Source organism: Solanum stenotomum, chromosome 4 (assembly GCF_019186545.1).
Source record: "Solanum stenotomum isolate F172 chromosome 4, ASM1918654v1, whole genome shotgun sequence".
NCBI lineage: Eukaryota > Viridiplantae > Streptophyta > Magnoliopsida > Solanales > Solanaceae > Solanum > Solanum stenotomum.
This window is the reverse complement of record NC_064285.1, coordinates 4,605,816-4,630,958: the sequence shown is the minus strand read 5'-3', so window position 1 is coordinate 4,630,958 and position 25,143 is coordinate 4,605,816. Positions and strand designations below refer to the sequence as shown.

The following is a 25,143-nucleotide window of genomic DNA, read 5'->3' as shown; positions in this document are numbered from 1 at the left end:
CATAACATGAAATAAAACTAGTAATGTTTTTTTTCTCTCTTTTAATGGATCGTATGCATCATGAATCTGAAATAATTATTGCCCAATACAGATACCAATCACCATTAATCAAAAACCAAAAATAACACCGAGTGTTCCACTAAATTTATGCTACCTTCCACCGACATAATTAGGGCTAAAGTTACAGTTTTGGCTACGGATTCTACATAATTCAGTAATTTTGACTCACATTCTATATTTTTACTTTAAATTAACTTAATATGTATAAATAACTTATTAAAAATCTATTAAGTTGGGGTTTCTTGAATCAAGGACTCAAACTCAAAATCTTAATTTCGTCTTTGAACACATACCGAGTAAATTTGCTCACGAAGGCCTAAACAATTTTTTAAAAAAACACTTCATTATTTTTTTTTCTCTAAGGATGATTTTCATCCGCCTCATTGACCGTGCCTTCTGTTAGGTGCAACTAATAATGCTTTACATGCCAAAAATCACCATGATTACAAGTTAGATGAAATCATTAACTAGTTACACATGAGATTCTCCAGCTTTTTAACATAATTGGTTTATATACCAAAGTTTTCAGTTTCATAATAATTGCTCTTTTGTTGTTTTATTTTTTACTTCAGTAATCGTATTATTTATTGTTGTTATTACTTTACTTAACGTATGATATGTTTTACTTGAGTCAAGATCGATGTATATTAATAACAATCTTTCTATCTTCACAAGATAAAATTAACTGAGATCGCATACACTTCACCCTGTCCAGACCCGACTGATACAATACACATGATTTGTAAGTAACATGACATGATCAAGCAAAAAGGAGCAAGAAAGTGATAGTTGGGACCCAAATTACTCACCAAATATGCACTTGGCCATATACACAGCTAAGACATGAATGAGACATGTCCACAAAATTTCAATATCATAACCAGTGGTTCAATGTCTGTTGGCTGTTGCTATCTATGCTTATCAAATGTTACATAACTTCTAGTCATTATTTTTCAAAAGTTCTCTAATTCTAGTTTTTTTTTTTTGCCCTTTGCTTAAAACACCCATTGAGCCCATGGAATAGCCAACTTTAACTGTGTTTTTGGTACGAAGTTCACTTATTTTCTTGTGTTCGATATGCAACCGGATAATACTATGAGTTGGGGTGGGTGGTTGCAGAGGTGGGGGAGGAGACAAGCATTTGTTTTCCCACTTTCATTATGAAAGTTATTTCATCATTTTCAAGATACTTGTTTTCCTAAATATTTTAACACCAAAAAAACAAGAAAATATTTTCCTCCGTATCGAACACATCCTGAGTGAACAATGCAAGGATGAGCAAACTAAATTTATCACATAACTATCACTAGCAATTACACAAAATGCGTTCATGTTGCATCAAAAAACAAGGTTAAAACACACAAAATACAGTTCACATTAGCCATTTCGAATAAACGATACGTACATGGAATGAAACTAGAAACATTTTGGACAACAAACTTCAAACCATGAACACATGGTGGAGTAATTCTTAACTTGTTAAGAAACAATAGCAGAGCATATACATAATGCAACAGCTAAAAGAAAGACAGCGTCGCCGCTACAATTGCTGTCATGAGACTAGGAAAACAGCAAATGGTTGCAACTTTGACAAGATCACGCGGAAAAGAGCAAGAGAGTGCAGCAAGCACAACAACTTCCAGAGGATCCTAACTGAGGTATATGTCGTCATCAACTCGTTAACTGAGAGATATGAACGAGACATGACTAAAGACTTCAAAAGCACAGCTACTGCTTCAATAGAATGATGGTATTAAGAAGCCATAAGGGTCTTCGATCTGCATTTCTAGCTTACGAGATTCAGGGAAGTGCTCTTTACCACACGACGCTTGAGCTTATTTATTCACAAAATCTTCAGTCAGAACATTATGTCACGAGTGCCAATACTACTAGTACTCGGACTAGTATTAGCAGGAGCATAGAAGCTCAAAGAGTATCAATTCCTAGAGACTTGGCTTTCACCTTCAAAGATCTCAAGTAACAGATTGCTTCATCAATGACATCCATCGAGTTTTTTCCTTTCCCTCCGGGGATTATTTTCTGCAAAATGCTTATAGTCTCGAGAATTTGATCTTTTCTTGGCCTCTTTTTCCCAGATAGAGAAACAAATTCTGAAACTTGATTATTGTGACTGTTCCCACAACTGGATTCTGCATCATCTTCTAAGTCAGAACAAGTACAGGGTTTTGCAGACGTTGCAGTATCCATGAGTGATGGTATATCGCAGCCACCATCTAACTGCTTACGTCTTTTGCTTGGCCATTCTGAACTATTTACTTCTTCACCCATCTCGTCATGCCACGATGGTAGACCATGAGCTGTCATAGTACTAGGCGAGTGCCCTGTGCTCATTTCATCACCATCCTCCGAATAACTATCATCGTCATCCGAGTAGAGTAGCGCATTCAATTCTTCAGTATCCTCGTGCAATTCACTTTCTACATCATCTCTATGATTTTCTTCATAATATTCACCACCGGAGTATTTTTCAGATGGATAAATTCCGTTCCCTAAAATCTGTTGGCCTTCCTTAATCAGATTACAAGGTGCAGGGGATTTTGGATGCCAAGAGGGGAGGCATTGCACAGGAGTACCATTTGGAGAACTGTAAAGTAAAGTTGTTTGATCACCAGATTGATCAAAAACAAGAAATCTTTTCTGCGCGGATCCGGGGCCAGCATTGGCTTCTTCATTTACTCCGGAATTGTCAACTGACTGAGGAGCAAACTTCTCTTTTGATATAGTGCTCAAAACAGGAGCAAAACCCTGATGCAACTGTGGTAAACAGTATAACCAATTGTGAGCTTCAGTTGATTGGCTTGCCTTCGATTCTAGCAGCCCGGAAAACGGAAAGGGAGAATACCCTTTTACTGGAACCTCATTCGCGTACGGAGGCATGTAAATAGGAACAGAATTCTGCTGCCCAATATTGAGTCCACGACTAGATAAGTTCGAATGGGCAGATTGCAGATCAGGATACTGGCGACGGAACCACGATACAAAGTCTCTTTCCATTCAACCACAACAATCACCTGATGATCAAACCAAATAACATCCAATAAACCAGATGATCCAAATATAAAAACTTAATCTTCAAAACAATACAACTTTCCAAGAACAGCGAAATTGCAAAACTTACCAGTTCTAAATAACTCAGGTAATACAAATTGCAGATTATTCCTTGTACACTTGAGAAACAACAGAAAATCCAAAAAATTCCAGCTTAACTAAGATGCAGCAACAAGAAAGACGAAAACTACGTGACAGGTTTCAACAACTGTCGGAAATATTCAGCCTGAAATAAACAAGAACAGAAATAAGCTTTCTTCCACAACAAAGTACAAAAAAAGGCAAGATCAAGGATACAACAAATACACTAATGTTGAAATCTTAATTCAAAATTAAGAAACATGACGAACGCTAACCTGGCAATCTTGAAGAGGTTGAAAGCATGCTATAACTCTAACAATTATGGTGGCACACCCCGCAATTCCATTTTCATGTTTTAATGCCCGAAATCTTGTCTGGCCAGCTGCTTGACACACCATAACTACTTGTTCCAACCCTTCCACCACAATCTTCCACCAGAACAATCAAAAAGACCAGTGATTTCAAACAACTCCCACCAGAAAATGCTTGGAAAACAATACTACTTCGCGCGAATCTTTCTAATAAACTCAACCTATCTCCTAGAAGAAATGACAAAGATAACTACACCCGAAATTATCTTGCAACAGCAAACACTAATATCCCCAATTCAACAACAAAGTTCTGAAGAGGAATAGATTCTCAGCTAATCCTCAGAACGTAACACGGTATAACGATGAAACGTGTGGATCCCATGGAAGATTACTAACAAGAATACGAGTTCCCGAGGTTCAAAAACTGAAAAACTAATCAAGATTTCACAAATAAACTGTTTTTTTTTCTCAATTCTACAGAATTACATGACAGTACAAGTTCAAGGAGATGACTTTCCGATATACATCAACAGATAGACAGCAACACAGCATACTGTTCCTCAATTTAGACAATAACCTCAAGACTACTGTTTTTCTGTGTTTTCCACCAACTCTTAAGCTCCTGTAAACAGTACCACAAACAACATCAGTTTACAAAGTCAAGAACATCATATGAAAGCATGTTATTGAAAAAAAAAAGTTAAGAATCTTGTAATAGCACGCCTTATTAGTGGGGTAATTGAGGGGTGGGGTAAATTATTACTAATTAGAACAAAGATTTGTACTTTTTTGCTTTTGGTTACTTTAATCTTTGTTTCAGAGATTTACCAGTCATAAATTAAGGCAGTACAAAAGTAGTGTAAAAATTGGATCTTGGAAACATCAGTGTGAATAAGTTTTCTAATTTTTGTCAAAATCTATAGCACAACTTGTAGTATTTAACATAGATCTTAGTGAAAAATACAGCAGAAAATGCAAGAAAAAATCCATAAAATTCAGAATTCAGAACCCAACAATCAAAAAACAAACCCCATGTAATAAAAAACTGATACATAGCAAATAGACTAAAAAAAAAAAATCGACAGTACATTATCAAGAAAAAGGGAAAAATCAGAAATTAGGAACTTACAGTGAATGACAATTGCAGAAACAACACCCAAATTGAGTATAATTAAAAACCCAGAGAGATTTTTAAAGGTAAGAAATTAAAAGCAGAGTGAATTATAGAGAGAGAGGAGAAGTAGAGTACAGTCAAAGATAAGGGTGGAGACTAATATAGACTTATAAAAATGATGAAAAAAAAGAAAAAGAAAATAAACATTTTAAGTCTTCCGTTGGTTGGTTTGGAGGGTGGTTATCCGTGTAGATGACCAGGACTGATTCCTCCTCAATATTTTCAGAGTCAATTCTGTTACATAGAATTTGCATGATACGATTTATATCTGTTATGTGATTTGCGGGCTATTATAAAGTGAAAGTTTACCCAATATACTCAAAGTGTTTACCCGAATGATAGAAGTTGTGACAAAGATTGTAGTCGTTGCGGGTTATTCTATTTTTTAAAAAAATAAAAAACATTTTAAACTTTGGTTGCTGAAATTAATTGCTTTCATGCGTGCGAAATGCACGCTTGGATTTGTGTACAATCATATCACCTTTAATTTTTTGTTTTTTATTTTTTGGTCTAGAAGGATTCCACTTGTTTTTTCTTTCTCTAAAAAATAGATCTAAAACATTATTTGGTCATGTTTTGAACTAATTTTATTTTATAAATTTTGGAAGATGATTTTTCAAGTTAATTGGAGCAAAGTGTAGGCCAATTAAGAACTCTCAGATTTAGAAGATGAGAGTTGCGGAAATAAGAATGTTGAGGTGGATGTGTAGGCATAATAGGAAAGACAATATTAGAAATAAAATATTCGGGACAAGGTTAGAGTGGATTTCGTGATGGACAAGATTAGGGAAAGTGAGATTGAGATGGTTCATACATATGAAGAGGAGATGTGTAGAAGTCCCAGTAAAGAGGTGTGGAAAGTTGTCAGTGGTGGGATGAATGAGGGATAGAGGTCGGTATGGGAAGTTCGTTGCTATGTCTACTATACGTTTGTATGTTGTTTTTAAAAATTGTTTGGTATGAGTTACTTGTGTCGGGATTTTTAAGAGACAGTCTCTCTACCTTCACGAAATAGAGATAAGATCTATGTATATCATATTATTTCCAGGCCTCGCCTAATGAGATCAGACTAATATTGTGGTTATTGTTAAAAAATATTCACCTTGCTATCCTTCAATTTTTTGTGTGTTTTTGTTTACGAAATAGAGATAAAATCTACGTACATCAAATTCTTTTTGTTACATGCTCTCGAAACCAAACAAGACTAAAAAGAACATAAAAATTAGTGGCATTCATATAAGTGCTTTTATTTTGTTTCTTCAGGACAATAAAACGAAAAAACATCCCTTTCGAAATCTCAATTTCGATTTAGCATCAAATATCGCTTTGAAAGAGCTTCTTTTTTTTTTTGGTTATAATGCTTTTATTTCTTTTAATGACCGATATATCTATAAATTTTAGTACTACTAATTTTTCACCTCTAAAAATTGAATCTAATGCCCCTTTTTTTTCCTTTTCTTTTATAAACCCTTTTTTGGGGGTAATTCTACCATTGAATTAGCAATGCTAAAGGAGGAAAGTATCCAATGTGGGAAGAGAACACCCAATCATTTGAAACTTGACCATTCAAACCATGAATGATACAAAGCACAATGTAGGCCCCCTCTAACTAGCTATGGCTACTTGATTATCAAGATTCAAATATTATTTCAATCCATTAACATACTCGTTAACTTCAACTATGAACAAGGGTGTGATGAACCACCAAAAGTTAGGGCAGGGTGATAAGTATCTCTTTATTCAGATTTTAGGTATGAATTTTAAGAACGAAGTTGATTTGATAAGGAGAGTTTTATCTTTTAAAGTGAGACTTTCCAACATTATTTTGAATTAATCAACTTTAAAATGGAGATGGATTTACACTTTTAGCTCTGTGTGTCCAATCTTTGAAACTTTAGTATTGAAATTTTCATATTTTTAGAATTATGGATTTATGTATATACTATCTATTACAATTTTAATGAATTTATATACATAAATTAATATTATTTCACATGAAAAAGTATTGGATTTTAGATGAATTCGCTATATAACAGTTGCATCTGTCCTTGTTCCAAAGCGAATATCAATCACTAGGTGAAAATATAATTTGGAATATTCCTTCACGCTTAATTAGACGTTATCAACTAAAATACTGTAAATGAGGAACTTTTCAATAAAATAATTTTACACCTTTTAGTAGACTTGCTTAACTCGAATTCAAATTAATCGATCTAGTAAATTTTGAATATCAATAATTGATTTTTTTTTAAAATGAGGGGGGTTGAAGGGGCAAGAAGAACAAAGAACAAAGAAAATGGTGAAATAACAAATAGTAGTACAATAAAACTTTTTCATCATTAAAAAAAAAACAGCTTTATTCCACACACTTTGCAAGAAATATTTAATCAAACATTACTACTATGACTACTTTACTCTTCAACCTTGAATCACTTTTTCTTTTACTTTACTATAAATAATAATAATAATAATACATAGTAGTGAAATACTACATGATTATAGCATGCAAAATATTAACTATTGCACTTTGGCCAGTCATGCCCATACATACGCTATTGTCTAGTAACTTTCACTATAAACCTTAGACCTGCTAAATATAGATTTTATTATTACCAAAGTTATTTCACAATCATGGTAGTTGGCATTAAAATCATCCACTTCATAGTGCAAAGTTTTTTAAAAATAAAATCAAGAAGTTGTCCTAATAATGTTGAATTCTAAAACCAAAATTTGCTCATATTCAAGGGTGGATTGAGTTAGGGAGAAAGCTATAGATTCGATTGAATTCAGTACCGTTTTGGTCAAAATTTTGTACTTATATTTGAAAAAATCATTTAATTTATTTAAATAATATACTTAGCTAGATTGTCCCTTTTAGAATTTAAAATCAAGAAACTCAAAAGTTGATTCTACACACACACACACACAGATATATATATATATATTGTCACTTGCTTAGTGGTATCGTATAAGGGAAAAGAGCCAAATATATCCCTCAAGTTTGTGATTTAAAGTGAATATATACACATCGCTAAAAAAGTGGTACATACTTTCATTGTTTTATAAATGATGCATACATTCTCTTGTCGTCTAACAAATGGTGCATAATTACCTTTTTCGTAAAAACACTGAATTATAAATTATAACCTAAAACACATTTTTTAAAAATTTAGAATGTCACTTGGCTTTAAAAAAAAATCACCCTAGTCATTTTCTTTACACCTCCAGACCCGTCCAAACAAAAAAGAAAATTGGAATCTCTATTATATTCAAATCCGATCCAAATTGATTTTATGACTGATTGAAAGACGAATTGTATTCTTTTCATTTGAGTTGAGTCTAGGTCTGGTTTGAAGGGATAAAAATAATTTTTTAAAAGTCACATGATATTGTTTGAATTAAAGAAAAAACAGATTTAAGCTCTCTTTTTTTAATTCAGTAAATATAGGTCAGTTAACGAAAATGATAAATATGCACAATTTGTTAAACTATGAAGAATAAATATACTACTTTATCAATGAGTAATATATTCATTCTAAATCACAAAATTAAACAGTATATTCACCAATTTTCCCTTTAATTTAATATGCATGTGAAGAGAATATATTATTTCTATTGGATATCTTTTCGTGTATATATATATACTATACTATACTATTTTTATTTTCTTGATTTAATCATACTTTTATTTAGAACATAACTATTAAAGCAGGTGAATATTCGAAAAAGACAGTCAAATTCTCAACTGTTCCCTTCTTTGACTATTGCTCTAATAATACCTAAATTAGATATTTGTTAGGTTATATGTGACATACATGGAATACCCCATCTAATTAAATGACATTCTATTGTATCGCGAAGTCAGAAATTTTATTAAGAGCGAAAAATTATAATATCAAATATAAATTAGATATCTATAGATCAAAATTTATTCTGTATACATATACGTCAAATTTTAAATATTTTTGTAAAAATCCTGACTTCGACACTAGATATTAGGAACATTATTCCTTAGTGAACTTATAATATTGTGAATTTGAATTAATCGAGGCAGTACACTTTAAATTCAAATACTTAAAAGCCAAAAAAAAGAAAAAAAAAAAAGAGGAGGAAGACAAAGAAATAGTATAAAATAAACAATAAGTAGTTAATTATTAATTAGTTAAAGAAATGAAAGTGAATGTACTATAAACATATAAATAACCCTAGAGACCATCATTTGATCACCTGAAAACAAATCTTTTGTACAGATGAAAAGATCCAAGGCAGACATTAATTAATTTATAAACCATAATTAAATTTAAACTTTGGATAATAATAGAAGATGCTTTGATAAATTAAATGCATGATGTTTGGAGTGGAGGGAACAATATAAATCAAGATTATTTCACTTTTGGTGGCAATATATAATACTTAAACCATCCATCACTACACTAATTTATTTTAATTAAATGTAGTAATACATAATTATAGCAATGTAAAAAGCAAAAGGATTCCTCTAGGCACGTCTTAATTAATTAATCTCTAATTTAATCATCCTCCATACTTGCTTTAATTATCTTTTTCGTACACTAATCAAGATTCTACTCCATACTTCCATCTGTATTGAAAAATATTTTATTTTATTTTACTCTTAATAATAAGTATAAATTTATTGTTCCATTTGATAGGTGTCAAGGAGTAATTAACTCAAGATAAATAGATATTAATTACAGTAATTACCACTTTATTTGAAGTGAGACAATTTTTTTGGGGGTCCTTGATGTTTTCAGTAGTACTACACCCACCCACAAAGAAATATAAAAATATACTAATTCTATGTTAGATAATTTTTTACTTTATTTGAAATTAATCAACGTTTGGTCAATAAATTCGATAAACAATTTAAAGTTTTATTTGGAATTTGAAAACACCCAAAATTCTTTTTTCACTTTTATAAATTTTTCATTTTCAAATGTATTCTGGATTTTATATTTAAATTAAAATAAACACATTTACATTATATTTCATGTTTAAATCATCTTTCATATATTTTTTTTAAAAAACATCCAAATTCTAAATATTTATTACTAAAAGTATGATCAAACACAACTCCAACTTTGAAAATTCCAAAAAAAATGATATGATTTTTTCATTATTATTATTATTATTATTATTATTATTATTATTATTATTATATATTTTTCTTACTACAACATGATTCAACTATTTTTATCATTATATATTTTTCAAGATCGATAAATATCCGAAAGTATATAATGTACATAACTATATTGTATTTTTCTTAATTCGAATTTTATAAATGGGTTCAAACTCGGTAATGTCCCTTAAAACCCAAAATCATCAACTCTTAATCTTGCATTAATTTTTAAATTTCTATATGATAATAATTACAAACGTGAGGCATTGAGGTGTATTAATATCTCTAATGATTTTTATTAACTTTTATATGAATATATATCTGATTGGTTTTACTTCAGGCTAACCACTAAATCATTTTTTATAGCATTTCCAAAAGATGCACTATAAATAAATGTAATACTTTTAAAGCAAAAGAAAAAAAAAGTTGCACTATAGATTTTTATTTTTATATTTAAAAAAAGGAGGCACACATGGGGCACTTATGTCCAATCTTTATGTGATCACTGGTTTTTCCTATGCAAAATTATTGCTTTGGGGTTCATGATTAATTGACTAATAAATTTCATCAATATTAATCATTATGTCAAAAAAAAAAAAAACTTTGGGGAATTCATATTTCTACATAAATGGATTATGAAAATTCAAATTTCAGATTCACCTCAAATTATACTTTAAAAACGATTTCTTAAATATGAAAATGATATAATGTAATTTCTCGAAAATTTAAATATTGTCTTTTCCTTTAACAATCTAATGTTACAACTTTGATTTTATGATCTCAAAAAACTTATTCATACTCGATATTTATATTCAACTAGTAACAAATATGCATTCACACATCAATTTATCACTTAATTATGCTAGATTATATGATTTAATATAAATATTATTTTTTAAGATGGGGATAGTGATAATATTGGTGGGACATGAAACCCCATTTGGTTGTGTTTGTGGAATTTCCAACAGAAAATTTCCACGCTTGTAAAGCTAAATTTCTTTTTTCAAACTTTAATACATATAGTACTTACTAAGTAATATATTTTTCTATTATTACCCACAAACCCAATACAAAAAGTGCAGAATATAAAGGAGGGAATCCCTTTGCATGCTTCATATTGATTACTCACCCCACCACCACTTAATAACATATTTTATATTCTAATTCAACCCACTTCTTACACTTTTTTATCTCTAGATTTCTTGTTACACTTTAAACATGAAAAGGGCCACCACTAAAAAAAAATGTTTAGCCTATTTCTCCGATATTTTGATTGAATTAGCGAAAAAAGAAAAATAGTAATAATGTTTTTATATTGACAAACTAGGATCAATGAAAATATGTTTTTCGTTGTGTATTTTTTCAGTAAGCTAGTTCATGGAAAAATTATATTTTATATAAATAAATTTTATATTGATTTGTGGTGGAAAAAATCTTTATTTCTATTACGGAACATATTTTGTATTTTTTTATCAATAAAAAAAAGTGGGGGTGTGGGATTTCCATTAATACAAAGTGGTAAGTGGTAACCTTCTTATTTGGTCCTAACTAATTACCTAGTTTTGATTTATCTATTAACCTAATATAAAAATACTAATAAAATTATGATGTCTTATGGCTTTAGGTCATGGGATGCATCATATCTTATACTGTTAAAGAACTTATTAATTAATGAATATGCCACATTAATTAATTATATATGCAATCTACACATATATATGTTGGATGAAAGAGAACATTTCATGAGTTTAGGAGTTATGGAACATCATTTTTGGAACTAGTTTTTTGCATGTTTGTTTCCCTTGGAGGGTAAGGAAACATGAACTTCCTCATCATATATGTTCTCCTAGTAATTGTGATGTTCAAGTTTTGAATATGTGTTAAATAATATAAGTTTGTGGGACTTCATCTTATTTCCCCCTCAACAAAAAAGAGTGAGTTGCAATGCAAGTAACAATTAAGAAAAGCCGAGATCAAGGAGTGTGATGGAATGAATGAGACACCTTCATAGTTAATCAGAGATGTGGGGTTTAAGTCATAAGAATAAAGAATTATTGATAGGAAACATTTTCGACGAAAATTAGCCTACATATGTGAAACAAATCTTAATTAGTCAGGTGACACAAATATGAACTTATGTGAGTGCTTTAGAAGTGAATAGTTTCTTTTTGCATATGTCAACCCAACAGAAAATATTGGGTTCAATAACAAGCCAATAATATCTTGGTGGAAGATGAAGTAATGTCATTATATATATATTACTATATAATATATGCTTCCACTTATAAGTAAGTCAATATATATAGTGTTTGAGTTGCCCCTCCACATATTGAGAAAATCATAAAACACGACATGAAATGAAAGTAGTAAAGGAGGAAAATTGTGTCATGACCTAGCATGCAATTGCTTTCTCTAAATTTGGATGTGTAGGCTAAGATACAAAGTTTTGGTTACCATGTAGATTTGCACACATGTAGGTCTGATTTTCATCGAATCTTTTTTTTATCTTTTTTGAGAATTGTCTAAATCTTTTTGTTCAATTAATCTTCGTATGTACAATGTTGCTATTAATGCGAGTTGTAAAGAGTCTTGGTTTTGAGTCAAGTTGGGCCGACTGTCCCCCTTTCCACCTCTAATTAGTTGATTTATATTTAGACTTTTATTATAATTTTTGATGAATTCCATATTTTGGTTAACCACCTTAATTAATTCCAATGACGATTTTAATACCTCATTTGAGCTATTTTAATTCACCATCAAGAATCTCATAGGCCATAACTATATTCATCATCTTTTTCAATCTTCCCGTAACTACCATTAATGATATTCTATGATTATATTCTTCATTATTGGCAACCTTTAACCACCAATCAAGCCCAAGAATTATCATCTAATATCATTATTATTTGTGCATCATATATGAGAAGGAAGTGGTAAAATTACCTCAACTCAACCAAATCTTAAAAACCAAAATTTGATTTTTTCTACGTAGGTGTTCAATTAAAACAGATCATAATTAAAGTAGGGGAAATTATGCGGATAAACAAATATATACTCCTCTGTCCACTTTTAATTGTCATGTTGTCCTGTTTTAAGAGTCAAACTATAAAAATTTTGACTAACATTTTACGATGTATTTCTTCATCATCTTGATATCCAAAAAATTGCAATTTATAATATTTTTCGTATAGTTTTTGAATATCTGTTTTTTTTTAAAATATCGAATTAATGTAATCTAATTTAACTTTGAAAATTAATCAAATTGACTTTCGAAAAATGCAATATGACAAATAAAAGTGGACGGATGAAGTATTAGTTAATTATCTAATATAACTATAGTTTCCATTAATTACCACTCACAACTTAATTTTAAATATAATTATGTGCGCCTCTGTCCTCTCTTCCTCTCTCTCGCCTCTCTCCTCAATTATAGATATACAAATACAAATTATACATATACATATACAATTATATGACCAATATAGAAATACAATTTTTCTCTCTCCACCGTTTGCCCTCTCTCGCTCACCTCTCTCTTCCCTCTCCCAATCTCACTCGCCCGATATACTAATACATATGTATATCAATTACATATATACAATTATCTAACAGATATACATATATAATTCAATAGATATATAAATACAATTCGCTCCTATCCACTCTCTCGCTCGCCTCTTCTCCTTCTCCCAATCTCGCTCGCCAAATATACTAATACATATGTATATACGTTACATATATACAATTATCTATATACATATACAATTCAATAGATATATAACTCTCAACTCTCTCGCTCACCTCTCTCCTCCTTCTCCCAATCTCGCTCGCCTCTCTCCTACCTCTAATATGTAGTTACGAATTATAATTAACAAACTATAGCTATAAAAGCTAATTAAATTTATTTTAATGAGTATCTGCAAACTTTCCTTATTAAAGTATCTAAATAAAATTTAGTACTACTAATATTGACCAATTAATATCTTAAATAGTTAGAAATTGATGAGGTAAAAAATAGGTCAAACCATTGTTTATTGCCCCTTTGGTTTTGGGGATTGCACGCATGCTACCATTAAATATTTAGGAGGATACGACAGACACGCTCTGCTGACCGCTGGTGATAAATATTTCTCTGATTATAAATCACTTTATTGAGAGTATAATGAATATTTTAAAGTTAAATTGCTACTTAATATAAAAATGTGTCATTTTTTTGAGAATGACTAAGAAAAAAAAAGTGAATCATATAAATTGAGACAGAAAAAATATTTATTATTTTCTTAATGAGTGTGACAAATAATACCCGAGGCACTTTTACATATCACATTTGCTTTTTAAGAAATCATGTGTTTAGTAGATCTTTTTTTCTTAATCTCTCGCCAATAAAATAAAAAGATGATTAAATATGTAATTAATTTTTTAACATACACTTATTTTTAATTAATATTATTTTTGAACAAGTAAAAATAAACGGAGAAATTTAATCAGAAGAGATGGAGGCATGAGAAGGGTTTGGCATGTGAAAGTTAAAAGTAGTGAGTCAGTCAATCAACACAGCGGCTGTTCCGGAAAAATAGCTTCGATCGCGCCGTCACTGGTGGAGAGCGTGCTTCATTTTTAATTTTTTTTTTTTACACCCACCTCAACATTACTTTTTTATATTTTATATATTTATATTATACTACTAAATATATTTATTTTATCCACTGTGTAATTTGGTAATTTGGTCCTTTGGGTTTTGTCTCTTCCTCTAATATTGCTGCTTTTGTGTTGAGCAAACATGATTTTTTAAGAGTTCAGAGTTAAAAAGGGTAAAAAAAAAAGGAGTAGAGTATTAAGAAGGCAATAAAATTGAGTATGAAATCAAAATGACAATACTTAGATGAAGGGGTATACGTCAGACGACGTTAAATGGTAGGTTGTAAGGCTCATGCTACATGAGCCTTCCTTTAAAAAGAAAACGGCGCATTTTTTTTTTAAAAAAATATTCTTTCTTCAATCGTTTTGTTGTTGTGTATATTTTATTTTGGTTTCCTATTTTCACTATTTATATTAAATGTAAATAAAAATGTAAGTGATGCGGTCAAGTTTAATGATTTATTTTTTATAATTTGATAATATGGAGGACAAAATATAGAAACATGAAAAAGAACATCACAATTTAGGCGTATCGTTCGATTCAATTCAATTTTGAACCATGACCAAAATTCAAAGCTTGTCCGAATGACTAAATCATTTACATCATAATTAACTACCAAACGTTGTAATAATTTATACGAAAATTAATACATGAACTCGATATTTTTTCTATTTGTTCAAAGCAAGAGAGCATGTTTAAGGGTCAATTCTTTGTACTCCACTTTTTCCAAATTCCAATGATAGATAGCAATAGGTGAGTAAGTGTGCAAATCTCAAACACAGAGAGATCTCCTTCGCATGCCCTTCGATTATTGAACCAAATTAAACGTCAACCCTTTACATCACTAAAATGATGTTGCCAACAGAGTCGGACTCAAAATTTTGATATTTATTTAAATCAAAGTTGCTGAGTTCATTGAATCGTATCTGAACTTCTAGTATCGTAGTCTTTTTAATGGGATAAGGCAATTTTGTGCTTGGATTAATAAAGTGGTGGACTAATATAAATGTCAAATTAGAAGTTGGATATAGGAAAATTCATAAAGCCGATCAGAATAGTTTTCTTTTTGTGTGTAAAGACTATACGAATTGACTTTCTTATACAAAAATTAAAAAAGTTAACTTTACTATATATTTTTTATTGAAAAGGGTCATATTTGCTTCTGTTCTCTAAAAAAGGATTATATTTATTTCTTATCATTCTTTTTTGATGTACTTTCCCTTATCGTCAAATTTAGGGCTCATATTTGCTTTTGAACTGTTAAGTAATATGTCTTCAGTCTAGTTGTCTTATGTGACACCTACATGAATTTATTTTTATCACTATTAAAATTTGCTCTTCACTATAACTATTATACCCAACCTAATATTATACCTATCCATCTAACCCATTAAACTCAATTCCTAATACTATATTTCCTTTGTTACTTTTCCATAGAAAAAAAGTCATCGACAAATATATATATATATATATATATATATATATATATAGAGAGAGAGAGAGAGAGAGAGAGAGAGAGAGAGAGAGAGCGCGCTATAGCTAGGGATGCACATTCATGTCTTGATCGAAAGTGAGGCTTCACACAAAGATAAAATGACTTATGCTACATAATTTTCATTAGTTGAGTGACTTAACCGCTCTATGCGGTTAACTCTTCACCTTATTGCCGTTTGCCCATCCCTTCTTGTTGGTTAAAGATGTCTATTTGTATATCAAAGATATGGAAATGTTCTTTGGACCAAACAATATGTATATTTGTGGCCCAAACCTTGTTTTGAACAACTGGTCTGGCCTGTAGAACAAGTACTATCAATATGCTTCTTGAGTTTAAATTATAGAATGGGCCATGATAAATTATCATCATTCATTTTCCTACCCAATGCTACTTAATTTGTTAGGTATTTAATAAAGATCGTTTCAAATATACATAATAAAGTAATTAGTTTATAATAAATATAGCCATATTTTTATTTACATAGAAAAATGGTCAAATGTCATTGAAAATATACACTAACTATACAATATAGCTTATCAAAAGTTATAGAAAGTATACATTGACAATACAACTTACCTATACACTGACTATACATTATGATACACTCAAAGAGTTGAATATTATAACTTAACTATACATGAAGTGAATATTGACTATTAAATATGGATCAACTTAAAATTACCTTTAAACAGTCTCAAATTTTAGATATGAAATCCTCTTGATGTTTCAAGTCTTTTGATATATAATTCTCTCAAAATGATTTACATTGATTATGAAGGGGTTCAAATGTTGCCACCGTAGCTCCACCCTTGTACTTTTCCATATCGAACCTAAAAGCACACTTAAGAGCCGAGCGGCGCTAGAGTGTAGGAAGTGAATTTGGTAAAATTCAATAGTTTTGATATAAAATATATATTTGTCTTAAAAAAAAATCTTTCAAAATATGTATAAATTGTTAATTATAACCCAGTAATTGAAATGGACTAATATTTTGAACTCAGAAATTTCAAATTGGATTCCCCTTATGAGCACAAAAATCATTAATATTAATTAGCTGAGAAAGAGGTACGTGTAACAAACTTCTACTAGCATTTCAATTGTTGTAGAATTAAAAGATACAAAATGGATTAACAATGTTCTTTATGTATTTATACTAATCTTTAAGTAGAGGAGATTAATTATACAATCTTTAATATGCTTTTCCAATTCAGTGAAACAAAGGGCAGAACAATTTTTTATTTTAATAAATTTTCATGGATTATAAATATTGCCGTTGTTCTTAACAATATTTACGGGTAACTTATCGAAATTTCACCAGTTTAGACTTCAGATACATGTATCTAGCATTCAAATATGTTCAGATACATGCATCTCGAATATATGAGGTCAAAATTATGTATAATTTGTTGTAGATATACTATATCTAAGTGAATTCACATGTATCTGACTCTCTCGCCTCGCCACTCTCCTCTCTCGCTTGCCTCTCTCCCTATTTTTGGCATCCCAGATATATGTATCTTGTATGATTCACATATATCTAGGATACATATACCATCTTGCTCACCTCCCTCCTATCTAGCCCGCCTCTCTCCCCATTTTAGTGTATTTGGTAGCAAAAACACATGTATTTAGGTGCATCTGACTTGAAATATGATATGAAAGTACTCATTAGTGAGACAATATGTAATTATTTCAAACTATGATAGGAATGCTTGTCTAATTAAGTAATTTTTCCAATATTTATTGATTATTCATTTTACAACTAATGAGATAATTTATTATCACACAAATATATAATTTATTTTAGATTATAAATTATAAAATTATTTAACTAATACGATTTAAAAAAAATTAAAGTTATGAATATATATCGAGCTTGTGCACAAAACGACTAGTCTTCGCAAAAGACAAAACTTAAGTCCTCAAACAATAAGTGATGAATTGATTATTAATAGCTCAAAATGAAGCACAAATCTCAACTTTTTCGTTCCTATTTTGGCCCTTACTGTTTAATATAGCCCCAAACATAAAACAAAATTTACCTTTCTAAAACTTAAAAGCAAGAACAATTTTATTTAAAGTCTTTTTTTTTTTTTGATTTTTTCTAGGTGTGAAGAAGTCTAATGTTCTCCCATGATGTACTTGACTTGAACTGCGCGCAAGCTGTTCTGAACACCAAGCTTATGCTTTCACTCATTCATTTCATCCATCTTTGTCCTTTTAGTAACTAGTTCATCATCTAGGGAACTTGGACCTGAATCATCATCACTCATGTCACTTGAACTTGCAACATCCCATACACCTGTTGGACTTGGAGGAACCATGAGAGTTGAGGCACCAAAATCACTTAGCAAAGATGATTCTTTGATCAAATCAACACACTTCTTTACTTTATCCTACAAAATAGTCACAAAGCCGAAGAAGAAATCTTTTAACATTTTGGATTAAATGTAAAGTTAATCAAGATGAAAGACATAAGATTGAAAAGTAATAGTAAATAATCAAAAGTACTACTATATATGTTTTTTTTTTTTAAAAAAATCAATCTAAATAGCAGCACACTCAATCGCTTAAAATAAAATAACCAACATATGATAATATGTGTATATAATTAATATATAATATATGTATATGTATAGTAGTTTCATCTATTTGATGTTAGGTTAGTGTGCTTTGAATGCTTTTCTCGAAGCTCATATTGAAGCTCATCGGTCAAGACATTGCATTCTGCCTTGAGCGACAGGGAGAAATTCTGATCTTACAATTGCGTCAATATAATAAGATAGATGTCTAAATCGTTCCGTGACTTTATACACCCCAAAAAAAAATGAATAGACGCTCAAATAGAAAAATTACAATAGATATAAAGCTTGAAAATAAAGGATGCAGTCGCAGAAAAACAATGAGATCATCAACATAAATTTTGAATTCCAAGAAGTGAATTGAAAATTTACCTTTTGTACTTGCTGAGTCAGGGTAGATATTGCTTTCTCAATGCCACTTGTCTTATTTTTCACCACAACATAGATTGCCACAGCTGCTGCAATCTCAGAAGGCTTGAATTCCAAGAAATGAATTCCTACATTAAATTTTCACCCTTATAAAATTTGAATTACATATTTCATTTTCATATTTCTATAGTCAAAATTTTGCAAGATGAAAATTTTACCTTTCAATGTTCCTATTATGAGATTAGTAGCTTTAAACATTGTAGATGTTGAAGCAATTTGATCACCATTAATCTTCTTAATGAAATAATCAATGAATGAGAATGGTGTAATTGCATGCATTCTCCAATTCAATGTTTTCAACACAAGAAGCTCCATTCTTTGTATGGTGCTTGCTTCAAACTCAAATTGTGTTCCCTCAATCTGTCAATAATCATTACAAATTTATTAACAATTATTAGACAAGTACCCAAAAATTAAATAAAATGACCCTTCTATAGACAATTTATGTGTGTTACTATTTCTTTTAGTCTGTTTAAAAAAATAACGTCACACAATATAATACTCTTTCCTTTTTAGGTAATTCAAAAGAATGATATACTTCTATATTGGTAATAGTTTATAGTCAGAAAAATATCTGACTTATTTTAGACCATAATATAAATCAGAACAAAGTCTCACCTGATATATCTAAAATCACAAGATTTAATAATATTTTGATACGTTACACACATCTTTAATTTAATATCTTAAGAATAATTTTTTTTTTGACTTTTTTTTTTAAATTTCGTGCTTAGTCAAATTAAGACATGTAAATTAAAACGGAGGGTATATATTTACCTGTAAATCTTCAGATAGAGGAACTTCAACCTCTTCCAATTTAGCAGCAATAGACACACATGCTATAGCCAACAATTGCATTGTCCATGCTCTTTCCTCCTATAAAACAAGCAAATCATATTAAAATTAATAAAACTTGATGATTAAAATGAAACTACAATTAAAAAAACTTGATGATCATATGAAGTTATAATTAATAAATTTGATGATCAATTAACTTACAGGTAACTCAAAGACAGAAAGAAATCTATCAAGATAGTTCACAGACAAATATAGACACAATGGTCCAAATTTGAAATGTGAATGAGCCTGCATACAAATAATTAAGCCAGAATTAGCATTGATCAATACTTAATTAAACATTAATTACAAATTAGATTGTAAAAATCTATGTTTCACAAGTAGAACAAGACAAGAATAAACGTAAAAAACTCAGTCAAAGACACCTAAAAATTTAATAAAGTAGGAAAAAGATAAAAATACATTCAAGGTACAAAATTTATATGAAAAAAAACAAAAAAGATCCTACCAACTCATATAAAAAGATTTTCCAATATAAAGTAAAATCCAAGAATTATATCATCATATACCCCCCCCCCCCCTCCCCCTTTGCCCCCCACCACACACACAACAATACACAACATCCCTTTTTGAAACAAGAAATGAAGTTACCTTGCAATTTAAAGTTAGATTTACTATTTACGGGGCGGAGCTAGCCTTAAAGTTATGAGTTCGCAAGAACCAATAAATGAAAATGATTGTGATTCAGTACTAGTAAACAAAAAGTTCGACTCTGCCTATCCATGAAAGTAACGTGTAATTGAAAAAGTTGATTCACTATTCACACAGACGGAATCAACCTAAAATTTATCGAGTTCGACAAAATTCAATAAACAAAAATTATTTATGATTTAAAATTCATAAAATAAAAAATTCAGATTCTGCCTATGATTATATCAATGAAAGTATCCTGTAATCGAAAAAGTTGATTCACTATTCACATGAACGAAGCCAGCCTAAAAGTTATCGAGTTCAACAAAACTCAGTAAACAAAAATGATTTGTGATTCAAAATTCATAAAGTAAAAATTCAGGTTCCACCTCTGACTATATCAATAGAAGTACCTTGTAATTTGAAAAGTTGATTCATTATTCACACGGGAGAAGCCAGCCTTAAAGTTAACAGATTCGACAAAACTCCATAAACAAAAATGATTTGTGATTTAAAATTCATAAACTAAAAATTCAGGTTCCGCCTCGGACTAATCACAATCCATCAAACTTTAAATTGAAATCTACTTAACATTAAATTGATTAACAAGTACTAATCAAGAAAATTTCCACTAATCACATCAAGAATCTAAATTATAACCAACCAACCTGGCAAATCCAATCAAGAATTTGCTCTCTTTCCCCCAAATCAAATTCCCCATTTTTCAACTTTTCAAGATAATCATCACAACACATATATTCACATTCTTTTTTAATCATCAAAGCCACACAATCATCACTCTGAAATGGCATAGTTTGCTGATTGTTTTGATGATCCCCATGAAACAATGTATGAATATCATCATACACATTTTCAAGCATGCTTTTATTATATTCAGCACAAAAAAGGCCAGAAATTACAAAATCCATAGTTGGAGCCATTGAAAATGCCTTAAAGATTGTATCTTTGTATACTAAAAAATAAGTCCCCTTGTGAATATAAATGTATTTAATGTAAGTAAAATCTTCTAGTTTAAAAAATACAATGCAAATAAAGAGAAATGAATGTAAATTTCATGGTATAAAGGGGAAATTTTTCAAATCAAAATGATGAATTTTTAATAGAAATAAAAGGGAAAAAATGGAAATAAATAAGAATGTAATGAAAGACTGTGAAGAGTAATAGTGCCCTTTTATAGGGACTTAAGGTGGAGAGAGATTGAGGGGTGGCACTTCTTCTGTTTCATATATTTGTCGTGTTTCTCAGTTACACGTTTTTTAGCAGCTTTAAAATATTTGTCGTATTTCTCATTTACACGTTTTTTGACAGCTTGTTTAAATGATTGTTATCTATTGTAATATGCTGAGTTATTAGTTTGAATACAATATTTATGTTAATTGTAATTTAAAATTTTAATGTATCGTATCATTAAATTCAGCGGTGAATAACTATTGAAAGTCTAGTTTTGTATAATGACCGTTTTAATGTGATTGTATCATTATTTTTTCTTCTTTCTTTTTTTTACTTATTATATGACAATCTTATTATTTATCCTACCTTTTATAATAGCTCTATATTGTACTCTATTTTTTTTTATAGGTTTATCTTTTTAATTGTTGATATATAACATTATATATGTAATAACGCAAAATGATATAATTAATTCAAATAGTGAATTCATTAAAATAATACAGTATGATACAATACAACCGTAATATTTCACCATTGATCGCTCAAAAAATTTCCTTGATAAAGGCTGATATGGTGAAGCACTTCTATGAAATCTCTAGCTATTATAACTTTGAATTACGAATTTCTAACGAAGTTACCTAATAAGGTTTTCAGGAAAATCTACCTCTAAGGTTGAATAATGAATTTTCGTTGTTCGTGCTTCCAAATATCATATTTTTCTCAAGTATTTGAAGAACCTTCGAGAATTCTCCATGAAAGTATTTATTCTCTATGATATGCCTATTTCCTATAAGTTGTACAAGTCTCACAACGAAATTGCAAACAACATGAAAAGGGAATGTTATTTTGTTGATAAGAACCTTATGATTTTGAATCATGAAACCTACTTAAGAATGTAAATATTATAAAACTATGATATGTTTCTATTGATTATGAAAAATGATATAATATTTCATGATTGCAATTAGTTATGATACTAGAACTACAAACTTATGAGCATGAGCCCTCAGATAAATTTACCACTTAGCATAGGCATAGCATGTTGTACATTTCTAAAAGAGGTTTTTGGGACACAAATTTCCTGCTAGCTAGCACTTACCTTTTCACATTATCCAATTACTATATATTTCAAGATACAATAAATTCCTTTCGTTTTAATTAAATTTTCAATTACAAATTTAAATTATGCGAGAGTAATTCATATTTTTCATATTATATACCACCCTATACTATGTGAGGATTCTATCATCCCCTAAACTTATTTTTTTTTAAATTATTATTTATCCTTCACTTTGATAAAGAAAATACGTTAAAATATATTATGTGCATACACACACTTACGCTAGACCAAAAAAGGTTAAAATGTCTTATTTAATTTATTCTCGATAAATATATCAAAATCGATAAGATCTCATTATCCCTCATATCTCAAACAACAATGAAGTACAAAATCAAAATTCTGAGTAATATTTCACTATAGTTTAAGGAGTGGTGGGGTGTAATTGAATAATTTACTACAATTTTAAGTGTATTTTTTTTTAACATATGCCTTGTAATATGGATCTCTGGATTCTACAAAAATGGCTACCTTACCTAGGATTGCTCATGGTTATGGTTTAAAAACCAAATCGAATTATAATTCGAGCCAAATCGATTAAAAATATTAATATTTGGATTTGGTTTAGTTTTAAATTTTGAAAATCGATACTATTTAATTTGATTTTGGTTTTACTAAAAAAACAGTTGCAAAAATAATCAACCTGTCACGACCCGAGTCTACACCCTGGACGTGGCCGACACTCAAGAACCATTGCTGGTCCCCAAGCGAACCCTCATCCTGGCTGACTACAAGCGGAAGACTAACTTAAGCATACAAAAGCTTAAAACTGAAATAAAAGTTCATAAAATTTAAATACAAACTTTAAGTCCAAAGAAAACTCTGTATAATAAAATATATATAACTCACCATAAAGAGGCAACTTTAGTATTTAAAACATTTAATAAAACAAATGATATAGACTTCTCAACTATACTGACTATCTATGAAGCCTCTAACTGATAAAGATGGAAGTCGGGACAAGACCCACGACGTCCTAACAACTGATATAAATGAAAGGTAAATGAAATCCTCCGGAAGCAAGGAGGCTCACCATAGCTAACTCGAACTCTCAGATGTATTAACGAAACTCCTATTGATGATCCTAAATACCTGTGTCTGCATCATGAAAAGATGCAGGCCAAATGACTCAATATGTGGAATGCACGAGCATGTAAGAGGAATTCTAAAGCATAAACATAAGCTTGAAACTTGATAAAAAAGAAACATACTTACCTCTTTTCAATCTTACTCAACTCAAGGTATACTCTAAACTACTCAAACTTACTCAACTCAGAAGTACTCAAGGATAAGATACTCAACTCAGAGATTAGATACTCAACTCAAGGATATGATATTCGACTCAAAGATATGTTATTCGACACTGGATACTCTTCAACTTTGAATACTCAACTCAATATGACTGAACTCATTTCAATATAAAACAATTTAAAACAAGTGCAATATAAAGAAACAAACTATTTAAAAACATGCTGTCAACTATGTGTGCATGCAAGGATATAACATAACTCTGAAATTTATGTGAAAATACAATAAACTGATGTATATAAAAATACAATAACTTCTGTGGGAGTTTTTCTAACCGACAACCATCATTATGAGCCTAAGTGATGGTACAACGTTTTACCTCACGTTGCCAAGGACAATCCTATACCTTGCCATCGGTATAGAACCTGAACTACTAAGTGGATCCACTAGTCTATGCTGAAAAGCACTAAGGAATCATCTAAAAAGTATGACCTCTTTTCTGTCCATGATGGCTACATGGTTTATGGGGGCTTGAGTTAATATGAACTCGCGTCCCCATATCGGTGCTCAATACTACTCCCAAAATATACTTAGCTCATATGTTTTTAAAACAACTTGTTCTCTGGTTTGAGATAATTACTCAAACTTAGCTTAAAAACTCTCTTGGAATCAATGTTCCCTTTTCTTGCTCAAAACTCTTTTGGAAATCTCAGTTTCCTCTCATCTTAAATGTGAAAACATTTACTCTTGGGAATACTTAGTTCCCATATATTATTTTAAAGAAAATGAACTTTACTATTACTCTTTACTCAAATTCAAAGCTTAAGTCTTAAAACAAAGTTTAAACATTTGTAAAAGACTTATTAAAATATGGTTCGTGCCGAATGATGGACTTGAACGACTCAATGCAAGGTTTTTAATAACCATAGATAGAACTCAAATACTTGAAACTCAAGAACTTCAATAATACTACTCATTTCAAAAATGCTCAATTCAGAGTTCATGCGGAATTATGAGCATGAACTACTCAACTCAATGACTCAAAGATACTTCTCAAAAAAGATTAGGAACTCAACACTTAAAGGTTTAAAACTTGAAGATACCACTTATCTGAAAGAT

The 25,143-nt window shown here is 30.2% G+C and overlaps 2 protein-coding genes across 2 annotated transcripts; both read right to left on the bottom strand.

The window, feature by feature from the left end:
- Positions 1-1,411: 1,411 nt before the first annotated feature.
- Positions 1,412-4,789, bottom strand: LOC125862024 (transcription factor bHLH143-like). The gene is made up of 4 exons (XM_049541993.1): positions 4,651-4,789; positions 3,486-4,143; positions 3,200-3,355; positions 1,412-3,092 (listed from the first exon to the last, which is right to left on the bottom strand). Exon 4 carries the CDS (start codon positions 3,073-3,075, stop codon positions 1,987-1,989), a length of 1,089 nt encoding a protein of 362 aa, XP_049397950.1. The 5' UTR covers positions 3,076-3,092; positions 3,200-3,355; positions 3,486-4,143; positions 4,651-4,789; the 3' UTR covers positions 1,412-1,986.
- LOC125862862 (cyclin-D4-2-like) lies at positions 3,317-21,479 on the bottom strand. The gene is made up of 9 exons (XM_049542986.1): positions 21,137-21,479; positions 19,980-20,066; positions 19,758-19,856; positions 19,139-19,340; positions 18,924-19,048; positions 18,163-18,365; positions 4,008-4,143; positions 3,486-3,638; positions 3,317-3,355 (listed from the first exon to the last, which is right to left on the bottom strand). Exons 1-9 carry the CDS (start codon positions 21,407-21,409, stop codon positions 3,317-3,319), a joined length of 1,317 nt encoding a protein of 438 aa, XP_049398943.1. The 5' UTR covers positions 21,410-21,479.
- Between the last annotated feature and the right edge of the window lie 3,664 nt (positions 21,480-25,143).

Coding starts and splice junctions, on each gene's coding strand:
- LOC125862024 (XM_049541993.1), bottom strand. CDS start 3,075: ATGGAAAGAGACTTTGTATCGTGGTTCCGTCGCCAGTATCCTGATCTG.
- LOC125862862 (XM_049542986.1), bottom strand. CDS start 21,409: ATGGCTCCAACTATGGATTTTGTAATTTCTGGCCTTTTTTGTGCTGAA. Junction 18,366..18,923: donor TGACTCAGCAAGTACAAAAG/GTAAATTTTCAA, acceptor ACTATTTTGTAG/GATAAAGTAAAGAAGTGTGT. Junction 4,144..18,162: donor AAGATGGATGAAATGAATGA/GTGAAAGCATAA, acceptor TACTGTTTACAG/GAGCTTAAGAGTTGGTGGAA.